The 12245-nt window shown below is 39.7% G+C and overlaps 1 protein-coding gene across 4 annotated transcripts in view; it reads left to right on the top strand.

Moving 5' to 3' along the window:
* The window catches only part of LTA4H (leukotriene A4 hydrolase), a 32520-nt gene extending 20275 nt beyond the window's left edge, over window positions 1-12245 (top strand). For 2 of the 4 annotated variants that reach the window (XM_068972191.1, XM_068972188.1), the window contains 7 exons: window positions 3001-3104; window positions 3525-3595; window positions 6252-6306; window positions 7913-8008; window positions 10470-10552; window positions 11201-11305; window positions 11974-12245. In XM_068972191.1, the coding sequence (XP_068828292.1) occupies window positions 3001-3104; window positions 3525-3595; window positions 6252-6306; window positions 7913-8008; window positions 10470-10552; window positions 11201-11305; window positions 11974-12091 (632 nt within the window). In that variant the 3' untranslated portion in view covers window positions 12092-12245. Of the gene's footprint in view, window positions 1-3000; window positions 3105-3524; window positions 3596-6251; window positions 6307-7912; window positions 8021-10469; window positions 10553-11200; window positions 11306-11973 lie in introns of all 4 variants that reach the window. The other 2 variants (XM_068972187.1, XM_068972189.1) reach the window with 2 other exon arrangements.

The raw sequence follows: 12245 nt of genomic DNA, 5'->3' as shown, positions 1-12245 counted from the left end.
AAGAATATATGTATACACACACACATATGTACAATTGAATCACTTTCCTGTATAGCTAAAACTAATACAACATTGTGCCGGGATCCAGCCCCGGTGGATCCAGGGAATTCGAAGTGGGGACGGCATCGGCGTCTGAGGAATTAATTGCTTAATTAAAGATATGGAGGGAGATTAGAAAGAAATAGTGTAGTAGGAAAACAAGTAGAGAAAAGAGGTTGAATAACTTGGTTTACGTGGAAAACCAATAAAACTCCAAGACAAGGAGTTTGCACCACCTACGTAGGCCACCGGCGCCCGCTTGAATAGCGGAGGGTGCCCCGCCTTGGGCTCCCTCTCGTGTGGGTCTTGGAAGCCAGGGCAAGTAAGTAGACACGGCGAGCCTTCACGCTCCAGATGGGAATTCAGCCAGAAAAGAAGAGAACGAGAAAAGACCACACGGGGGAAACCAGTCTTTCCAGGAACCGGTCCGTTTCTTTATTTTCCAGGTCCACTTTTATACTTTTAGTTGTACATACAGATAAATGTGTTCTCAGCATATCTTTGTTCTTACAAGGGTCTTACATTTGTTTTCCAATATCTTCCGGTCTGGAGACTGATTAACATTTTATGGCCCCACCATTCTTTCTATTGATAAAGGTTAATCGATCAGAAAACTTGTTTCTCCTTAAGATCTATTTAGTCTTAAGATAGTGATAAAATTACGTTTTTACATAGCAAGGACACAATGATTTGTAACAAAGAAAGAGGAGTACAGTGATCTATAACAAAAGAGAAAGTTCATTAACTCAAAAGTCTAGTATTGCTGACATCAAAACGACTATACTTCTTTTCCCGTATTCCAATTACATCGATTAACATACTTCCAGGTGCCTAAGGATATGGATGCCTGGTGGCAATCATTAACTCAGCAATGAAACCCTTCACCAACATGATTTTTATCCTTAGAAAAACCCTATGCTAACTAAGACTTTCAAAATATTCCAAACTCTCTGGGTTGTTTATGGTTGAGAGGTGGTAACCAATCATGTAGGTAGTAGCAGGAGTGTGGATAATCCTGTCACACAAGCTAGTCTGCCAGCACAGAGGTTTTTGGACGGAAACACCCTTGTCACGCCCAGGAGATTTATTAATAGGAGTCCTAAGTTAACTCCTTTTCAGAGAGAGGTGGGGGAAGATAGCCCCCCGTATAATGTCAGAAGAGTAGGCGAAAAGCACAATGCAGTAAGGCAGGCAGACTCTGGTTTTGGGGCAGATGTGAGGAGTCCCACCCATGGCAAAGGTCATGAGGTTAAGGGGCCTGACAGGCAAAGGCAAGTCGGGCCTTAAGGGAGCCTCGCTGGATCTGCTCATGCATCTGCCCCAAAATCAGAGTCTGCCTGCCTTACTGCATTGTGCTTTTCGCCTACTCTTCTGATATTATACAGGGGGCTATCCCCCCCACCTCTCTCTGAAAAGGAGTTAACTTAGGACTCCTATTAATAAATCTCCTGGGCGTGACAAGGGTGTTTCCGTCCAAAAACCTCTGTGCTGGCAGACTAGCTTGTGTGACAGGATTATCCACACTCCTGCTACTACCTACATGATTGGTTACCACCTCTCAACCATAAACAACCCAGAGAGTTTGGAATATTTTGAAAGTCTTAGTTAGCATAGGGTTTTTCTAAGGATAAAAATCATGTTGGTGAAGGGTTTCATTGCTGAGTTAATGATTGCCGCCAGGCATCCATATCCTTAGGCACCTGGAAGTATGTTAATCGATGTAATTGGAATATGGGAAAAGAAGTATAGTCGTTTTGATGTTAGCAATACTAGACTTTTGAGTTAATGAACTTTCTCTTTTGTTATAGATCACTGTACTCCTCTTTCTTTGTTACAAATCATTGTGTCCTTGCTATGTAAAAATGTAACTTTATCACTATCTTAAGACTAAATAGATCTTAAGGAGAAACAAGTTTTCTGATCGATTAACCTTTATCAATAGAAAGAATGGTGGGGCCATAAAATGTTAATCAGTCTCCAGACCGGAAGATATTGGAAAACAAATGTAAGACCCTTGTAAGAACAAAGATATGCTGAGAACACATTTATCTGTATGTACAACTAAAAGTATAAAAGTGGACCTGGAAAATAAAGAAACGGACCGGTTCCTGGAAAGACTGGTTCCCCCGTGTGGTCTTTTCTCGTTCTCTTCTTTTCTGGCTGAATTCCCATCTGGAGCGTGGAGGCTCGCCATGTCTACTTACTTGCCCTGGCTTCTAAGACCCACGCGAGAGGGAGGCCAAGGCGGGGCACCCTCCGCTATTCAAGCGGGCGCCGGTGGCCTACGTAGGTGGTGCAAACTCCTTGTCTTGGAGTTTTATTGGTTTTCCACATAAACCAAGTTATTCAATCTCTTTTCTCCACTTGTTTTCCTACTACACTATTTCTTTCTAATCTCCCTCCATATCTTTAATTAAGCAATTAATTCCTCAGACGCCGATGCCGTCCCCGCTTCGAATTCCTTGGATCCACTGGGGCTGGACCCCGGCAACAATGTAAATCAATGATACCTCAATTTAAAAAAAAAACTTATTTGATTAGATAAATAAATAACTGTACTGTCTTTTGGACTTTGACTTAATAGACTTTGAAAGCCCATCCTCATCTGGATTCATCCTGTCTGTCCAATTTGATTTTCCTCCTCTCTAGTCGTACTCAGATCGTTGCTTTTAGAATTTATGTTGTGTATTCCTTTTCTGTGTCTTATGTCATCCTCTTATTTCTAATTAGGATTTCTCTTCTACCTTCCACCAAATTACATATGTTCTTCAAGGTACAACTTAAATTCTACCTCTACTTTTGAACATTTTGACATTATTCTATCCTTGTAGCCCTCTCTGCTTTTCCTTTTCTCTGAATGTTCTCTGTGGTTTGGTACAATGTGCCCAAAAAATATATTAACTAATTACTTATCTATTAATTGACTTTTTTCTTTTTTTTCTTCTTTTTAAAAAACCTTAGAGGTTTTCCTAGGATTCTTAAAGGCTTATGTTGAGAAATTTTCCTACAAGAGCATAACTACTGATAACTGGAAGGATTTCTTGTATTCCCACTTTAAAGATAAGGTTGGATTTTAAGACTTTTCTTATTTTGCATGTCTAATCTGTCTTTATTTAATAGCTATTTGTTAGGCCGATTTGAGTTACCTGATAGTGGTACTGGCCCAGAATTTAAGACTCAATCTTTCATTGAATGTTTTCCTATTTAAAATGTGGTCTCAACAGGATGAACTAATGTATAGAATTTTCCTATATCAGAGCAACCTGCAATAATATGTTCAGAGATTTGTGTGTTTACTTGATTTTCTTATTTATTTAAAAGAATACTGCTGATTAATATACATTTATTTCAGAGAGACTTAAAAATTTTCTTGCACATCAGTGTAGACCAGATTATACGTTTGAGGACCTAAAAATCTGTTTTAGATTTTTTTTTCAATAGAAAAGATTGTTCTGTAGCAAACTGCGTGTGCCTTCTCTTCTCAGGTTGATATTCTCAATCAAGTGGATTGGAACACCTGGCTGTACTCTCCTGGACTGCCCCCTGTAAAACCCAAGTAAGTGCTCACATTCTAATGCTTTCCTTCTCGTTCTCTGAAATCCGAGAGCTCCTCAAAGTGTCTGAGAGAATTTTATGCCTTCCTTAAGCTATTACTAGTGTGTAATAAGAGTTGAGTTCTTAGGTGTTAGAAGCTTAACCCTGGGGTCAAAAAAGTAATTTCCGTGATATTATAAGTATAAATTAGTTCAAGTCATTGTGGGTAATTACTGAGAGGGCTTCTCTGGTGTCTCAGTGGTAAAGAACCTGCCTGCCAATGTAGGAGATGCGGGTTTGATCCCTGGGTTGGGAAGATTCCCCTGGAGAAGGAAATGGCAACCCACTCCAGGATTCTTGCCTGGGAAATCCCTTGGACAGAGGAGCCCATCAGGCTACAGTCTGTGGAGTCGCAAAGAGTCGGACATGACACAGCAACTAAACAACAACAACAGTTATTTAGTGCCTCCTTTCTGCACAAAGATGGTGAGAGATACAGAAAAGAATAAGATATTACCCTTTTCTTGAAAACCTTTGCAATAAGAAAAATAGTACAAAAGCCTTATGTTCATTATTACAACAGTGTCATAAATTACCACCCCCACTTCCAGAGGAGGTATATTAGGCTTAGCTAGAGTAAAGTGTCTTGCCAAAGGTTGCACAGCAGGTAATGAGAGTTGAGATTTAAACCTTGGTTGCCATCAACCCATTATACTGCCTTTTAAACAAAGCACCCTCCTTAAAGCAGGGGCCTGAATCCTGGTCTTCCAAGAGTCCTGTTCAGAGATGCTGACTATTCCAGGTTGCACCCAGAACTTGCTGTTCCCTCTACCTGAGTACTCTTTACAGTTAATTTCAGTCTCAACTCAAGAACCACTTTCTCGTGGGAGCACTCCTTGACCTCTCTAAGTCAAGTCTCCCATTTTGGGTTTCTCAGTGCTGTGGATCATTTCTTCACAGTTGTTGCCACGATTGTAATCTTAAATTTATTTGTGTAATTATTAAGTCTTTCTTCTTCACTCCACTGAAGCACCAGGAAAACAGGGCTCATACCTGGTTCACTCGTTACTTTTCCTAGGACCTTTCCCTAAGAAAGGGTTGCTTCGCCTTCCTGGGCTAATCCTTATTTAATTTTTTTTTGTTACATTGAGAAGGAAGTTTCAGGCACCAAGAAACAGACCAGCTGAAGGTTGGTTTGTTTTGTTGTTTTTTTTTTTACTGTCCTGCTATTTCTTATGAAATCAGTGCTAAGTCATGTTCTAATTGAAGGTAATTTACATCCTGAGCAGTCAAGGACCTCTGGTCCCACTTTGGGCTCGAGGGCAGTCAAAAGGGCCTGCCCGCTGCTCACAGCCTGACTACGTCATGAAAATAAACTGGCAACTAATTCAAAAAAGATCACTGCTGGGAACTCTCTGGTTGCACAGTGGTTAGGACTCCACGCTCTCATTGCTGAGGGCCCAGGTTCAATCCCTTGTCAGGAAATTAAAATCCCACAAGCCATGGGGCCACAAAACAAAATGCAAACAAAAAGAAGGTCACTGCTTTGACCCTTTTATTATCTTGCCCCATGGCACAAACTCTTGAAAGCAAATTCAGTGGTCACTTCTAATCAAAACTTGCCTCATTTAGGCCCTGCAAGACAGGTACCCCTCTGTGTTCTAACAGAAACATTTCACATCAAGCAAGCATGACTTACAGACAAAGAGAGATGTTTTACTAGAATTTCACACACATTACATGGTCTCTTCCATTGTTGCAAAATGCATGATTTGTTTTCCAAGCTGAGGACGCATAAACCTTAACATAAGTTGCTTTGCTTAATGGTCAGGGTTTGTTAATTCTGCTTTCTTCTGAAAAGAGAGGAACAAAATCACAAGATTTCAGAGTCTCCCAAGGGTGTCACCATTATTTCCCCATCATCTAGAATAGTGCCTAGCACATAGCAGTTACTGGCAGATCTGGTGGATGATTAGAAGGTTGGAACCATGGGAGGTAAAATCCACGACAGCAAGGACCTTGTGGTGTTTGCCATGTTGTCCTGTGTACCCTCAACTGCTCCTGCCATCAGAAAACACTGCATATGCTCAGCCCAGCCCCTTCAGCACATACTACTGAAGCATGTGACAGTCTCTGCTACGATGTTTGCCATTCTCTCCAATGCACAATCCAGTGTTGGGGCTTCCCTGGTGGTCAAGAATCCGCCCTGCAATGCAAGGGACAGTGGTTGGATCCCACACGCCTCGGGGCAAGTAAGCCAGGGCGCCACAGCTACTGAACCCAGGCTCTAGAGCTTGTGCTCCACGACAAGAGCAGCCGCTACACTGAGAAGCCCGCATACCACAATGAGAAGACCACACAGAGCGATGGAAAGTAGCCCCTGCTTGCTACAGGGAGAGAAAGCCCCCGTGTAGCAACAAAGACCCAGCACAGACAAGAATAATAAATAAAAGCAAAATAATCCAGTGCTTCATTAATTTGGTATCTACTTGGATTTCTGTGTTCTTAGAGGATATCAGTCGATATTTAAATCAGGTAGAAGATTTCCTATTGCCATCACTCGGGGGTTATTTTCAAAAGAACTTTGAGATTTAAGTATGTTCTATAATTTCAGAATGGCATTGATGCCATGTGGTTTTGGATAAAATATAAACTCTAATATTTTTTCATTGTTGCAGTTATGATATGACCCTGACAAATGCTTGCATTTCCTTGAGTCAAAGATGGATCACTGTGAGTAGTAATGTATGGTTTTTGCCTCCTTTTTGAATTGTACTAATATGTCTCTGCTCAATGAAGTGGGGGAGTGGTGCTTTACTTATGAACTCCTGTGCTCGGAAAGGCTATTCATTCAGTCTGGTTTGTCCAAAATAATATATACCAGCCCCCAGTGTGTAAAGTTAAATTTGAGGGGAAAACAAACGGATGTTGATGGTATTGGTTCTGATTTTCTTGATCTTAAAAGGGAAAGGGGAATATAGGCCTCTTTGGGGAGAGGAAATGATTTTTAGGAACGATGAATATAGGGGCCCTTTGAAGAAGAGATAGGGAGGCATAGTTTCCCCCAAAGTTTGGGAATGGAGTGTAAGAGAGGAGTAGAAAGCTCCAGGTATTAGGAGAACCAAGGGAAAGCCAGCAAAAGGAAAAGAAACCAAATCAGGAGTAAGGCAAACCAGGAAAACACCGCAAGAAACCATGACAAAGATACTCTGGTTTTAAATGAAATATAAACATAAGAAAATATAAAATTCAACAGTTTCCCGTCAGAGCAGAGGCTGACTGTGCTCACATGTACCTCCTCTGTCCACACTTTGCCCTCCCCACCTCATTCTTCTCTCTACCCACCTGGCCCTGCCATGTGACCATGACCCTGAATTTTGGTTTTATCTTTTCCCTGCCCTTTATATTTTTACCACTAATGAGTATATCCTTGATAGTCTAAATTTGCATGTTTTTGAGCAAAGAATGAGATCTGTAACTTCTAATACTGAGATCAGTTTCTAAAAAGGGAAGAAGTTCTGATATTAAGGGCATTTTGAAGGGGAGGAAGCTGTAAAATAATGCTTCTATACAAAGATGTATATGCATACATTAAATTTTCAGGAGGGATATGCAAGGAACTATTAATATAGGTTTCTGAGAAGTGGGACTTAGAGACAGGGAGCAAAAGCAGAGGAATTTTTCATTTGGTCCTATTTGATTTTTTTTCCAAACCTTTGCATATATTTCTTTTAAAAGAAACCCTAGTTTAAAATAATTTGAAACTATTTTAAAAGATTCTAAAAATACCCATTTTGATAAGCTTTATTAATATTCCTTAATCATTTCCTCAAAGATAAATCACAGTGAATCCTAAATTGAAAAGTACAGAAGCACTTTTTTTTCCTTAGACAATTTCCAAGATTTAAGCAGGGGCAAATAGAATATGTGGAGATGAAGGGAAAGATCTGTTTGTGGCCTTATGTGTTCCTTAGTGTGGTATTTTAAAGAATATGCAATACGATTTTTTACCCACATGTTTCAATTGGCCTGTAAATCACCTGCCATGTATTTTGCAGTGTTTCTTTACTTTGGAAATCTATATAATACAAATGGCAGAGGATGTCAAAAGTTTCCTCCACTCCTGACAGTCTAATTTTTCTTAAGTAATATAGATCTAGGAATCATATCAGCTCTTTAACTTACACTGATGCCATCTCAGAATGATTTAAAATAGCTAACGCTTAATTTAATTTTTTTATAATCTTATGTATTTCTTTCTTAACTTTTATGTCAGATAAACCAATACATTTTGCGGAGTTGTACATGAATGTAAATAATCAGGCAACATTTATTTCAGGCCAAAGATGATGATTTAAATTCATTCAGCTCAGCAGACCTAAAAGACTTCTCTTCCCATCAAGTGAATGAATTTTTAGCACAGATGCTCCAGAGTGTAAGTACTAGTGTAAGTACTAAAATATTAGAAATTAAAATGGGCATAAAGGCACAGCATTGGAAAAGTATTAATGTGAAAACTAACAGAAAAAAATGATTTGTTAAAATTCATTTGTTTACTTAAAAACATTTGTTGATTGAATGCCTGCTATGTTTAATACAGCGCTGAATATAAAAGTATGTAAGAAAGAAATATCCCATGTCCTCAAAAAGTTTATAAGCTACTAGGAAAAGTCACACATGCAAAATTTAGCAGTAAAAGGAGGAATTTTAGGTGTCATTTGTAAAAAAAAGGGAAGAAGGATTCCCTTCCAGCTGGGGTAATCAGGAAGGATTTGGGGGGACTGGGGATTGATCTGAGCAGAACAGTCAGCAGGGGGGTAGAAATTCAAGTCGGAAGGAGTAGAACATGACAGAGTGTGGCTGGTGTTGCAGGAGGAGGAAGCTGTGGGTTTGGGAAAGTTAATGGAGAGAACACAAGAAAGACTGCTGGGACCTGATGTGACAAGTCTTGAATGCCAGGCTAGGAATGTTAGATGTGATTCTAGATAGGAGCAAAGGATTTCACATTTTTAACGATGAGTCATCTGATGCAATGGTGATTATGATGACTATTCCTCTGATGCTGGGGAGGCTGGATGGAATGAGGAATGCTGGCAGTGAAGTTAGTTGGGAGACTCAAAGGAGCCCGGGACAGGAGGGAGGAGCTGGTGGGAGGGGAAAGAACAGGAGAAGGAGATCACAAGATGGAGCAGGGGGTTTGAGGATTCACTGGATTAGGGGTTAACAGGAAGAAGTCCAGGCAGATTTGAAGGTTTCAAAGCCAGGGGATTGAATGAATATGCACAGCTGAGAGGAGATGCTGTAAGTTGAGTGGGACACAGTGAGGTCTTTCTTATTATAAGACAGGTCCTTAGACCTTAGAGTTAACCCTTCTAAGGACCTTGAGAGGGATGGAGACTTTTGAACAGAATTTCCTGTGGAATTGATACAAGATGAATAGCACTTTACAGCAACAGGCGCTTTAGAGCCTTTTTTAGTGCATGAAGCCATCCTCACACACTTCTGTAGCCCCTCCTGCCCTGTCTCCTGGAACTGCGAAAAGAGAAATGGTGGGATGACTGGGGAGCAGGCACGTCAAACACTGGGAGAGGAAGGGCACTGAGGACAAGACCTTAACCCGCTGGCCAGCCTGGCTTGACTTAGAGCTGAGTTGAATTGAAACAATTCGGGAAGGGTCTCGCAGTCAGTGAGAACAGAGATGGTTAATGAGTGGGAGTGAGGTTCTGTAAGATAAAGTCATGGCTGGAGCAGAGAGTTACCAGCTACCTCATGGTTCCCCAGCCTGCATCATGCAGGCACCACGGACTCTCCGCTTGACCAAACTGAACTCTTCTTTCTCTCCTTCACCCAAACTTTTTCTCCCTTTAGGGCGGGTTAACCTGGGCACAGGGGCTTCCCAGATGGCACCATGGTAAAGAATCCGCCTGCCAGTGCAGGAGATGTAAGAGATGTGGGTTCGATCCCTGGGTTGGGAAGATCCCCTGGAGGAGGAAAGGGCAACCCATTCCATTATTCTTGCCTGGAAAATTCCACAGACAGAGGAGCCCAGTGAGCTATAGTCTGTGAGGTTGCAAAGAGTCAGACATGAGTGAGCACACTCTCACACACACAACTTGGGCACAAGAGTTGATGAACCCCCTGAAACTGTACACATAAGTTTGTGTTTATATATGTACTTTCCCCTTAAGGAAAGGGTACATAATAGTCATCAGATTCTGAAAAGGGCCTGTAAGATAAAAATTTAAAAACTGCTATTTTGTAGGGATATAGATAATTTAAAAGGGATTTCAGAGGAAGCATACAGAGATAACACTGGGGGAACTCAGTGAGGAAGAAAGTTAACTGTGATTGAATCTGGAGAATAGAATAAATTTAAGATATGTCAAGTATAAGGAAGAACTTGAAAGATTCTGGAAAGGGTCTGAAAGTTACTGTTTATATACATCCAAGTCTCAAGAGAGTACTTCTCATTTAATTCTCTGTGTATCTTGCAAATTAAATTAACCCTTGGCTCATACTGCTTCCCTGGTGGCTCAGATGGTACAGGATCTGCCTGCAGTGCAGGAGACCTGGGTGAGGAAGAGCCCCTGGAGAAGGAAGTGGCTAACCACTCCAGTATTCTTGCCTGGAGAATTCTATGGAGCCTGATGGGCTACAGTCCATGGGGTCGCAAAGAGTTGGACACGACTGAGTGACTGACACTTTGCCTTCTAGCAGGACATCCGTCTTCAGAATAAGTTGGCACAAAATTTATCTTAGTGTGCATTTGTTTATTTTTATCTAACTTATTGCTGTATTATACACTTGAGGATTTTAAGCTAAGAATTTCTCTCCCACTCCTTTCTTCCAAGGAATCCTGTTGAAATGATACATTATACTTCTTTATTTTGCTCTAGGCACCTCTTCCATTGGGGCACATAAAGCGAATGCAAGAGGTGTACAACTTCAATGCCATTAACAATTCTGAAATACGATTCAGGTACATCATTTTAACTTGTCTCTGTGGAAGAAAGTGGAAAACTAGTTTAACAGGTAGAGAAAGGGGAAGCAGCATATGAGACATACATGAGTCTCAAGAAATCCTTGTTAAATTTACTGCATCTAGATACAGAATTATGGTGGTCTTTAAGGAATAGTTGCAGTGTCTGTAATATGATCATATTAATTTTTGTTAGAATTTTCTGTAAGCTTTTCTTGCCTTTAAAAAAATTAGAATTAAGGATCCAGTGGTCAATCAGCACTCTTCCACAACTAACCAAACGGGCTCTGAAATGGGAACATCCAGAAATCTTTGATTCTGTCCATCTTTCTTAATTTAAATTTGGTAGTATAAGCCTGAATCAAAGTTTAATTCCTTCATAAATTACATATGTTAGACCCATGAGCACCTACATAATCCAAATCCTAAAACATGATATTTTTCAAGAACACACTCTTCTTCCTTCTCTTCTCCAATTATTGAATGATACATATAAGGATTTGAGATTCTCAGAAGGACACAATATAAAGTGGTGTACAGTGCAGCTATAATGGGATTATTTATCATTACAAAAGTTTTCAGATATGCCTGTCATATCCTGTTTCCACCTCATTTCCCACCCCATACCCCCTAAAATCCTCCTTTTAGATGGTTACGACTCTGCATTCAATCGAAATGGGAGGAAGCAATTCCTTTGGCTCTAAAAATGGCAACTGAACAAGGAAGGATGAAGTTTACACGGCCCTTATTCAAGTAAGAACCAAGCCTTACTGTACTTTGATTTTACCTTAAGAATGGGAAAGAAAAATCTTAAACAGATATTTTTGTTGTTGCTATAATACTTTGTAAAGTACAATCTAAAAATAATATTTTTAAATTTGTTAAAGATTATAGATATAATTTTGGAATAGGAGTTAACATTTCTAAATGTTTTAAATTTGAGATGATTTTGTTTGCTTTTTAAGAAGATTATCTGTTATGGGCCAGCCAAATAGGATTAGATGCTGCTGAAAAGGAAATAAATTGAAGGCAATCTTATATACACAGGAAGATCTTTAAAATCAAGTAGAAGGTCATTGGTGAGTAGGGAAGCACAAGAAAAAAGTGTCTGAAGTTAAATGCAAGAAAGATCAAGCAGGTAAATCCAAACCTGTTTAATTCAAATGTTGCAATTAAGTAGAAGAATAGGTTGCTTGACATTTAATAAAGGAATGCTTGGTAAAATTGAAAACAGTTGTTATCTTGGCCACAAGATACAATTTAAAAATACCTCAGTGAAATTATTTTGACTATGAATTTGACAGGAATTCTGAAAAAAATATAACCTGACATATCTATTATTAATCTGTTTGCTTTGCAAGCATAATAAAATTTGCCAAAACAAGTCAACAAGTCATTATCTTTTTTTTTTTTTAACGCAGGGACCTTGCTGCCTTTGACAAATCCCATGATCAAGCCATCCGTACCTACCAGGAGCACAAGGCGTCCATGCACCCTGTGACTGCCATGCTTGTGGGGAAAGATTTAAAAGTGGATTAAGGACCTGCCCATTGGTGATGTCAGATATTTCTCTTTTTAAAATCAAATTCATAAAAAAAATACAACACTTCAGTTCACATTGTAATTAAAAATGTCTTTTAGTTTTGGTTTTTTATTGTTTTGTCAGTTATTTTTTTTCGTAAATAAAGCTGAG

This window comes from Capricornis sumatraensis, chromosome 4, assembly GCF_032405125.1.
Source record: "Capricornis sumatraensis isolate serow.1 chromosome 4, serow.2, whole genome shotgun sequence".
Taxonomy (NCBI): Eukaryota; Metazoa; Chordata; class Mammalia; order Artiodactyla; family Bovidae; genus Capricornis; species Capricornis sumatraensis.
This window is presented reverse-complemented; position numbering and strand designations above follow the sequence as displayed.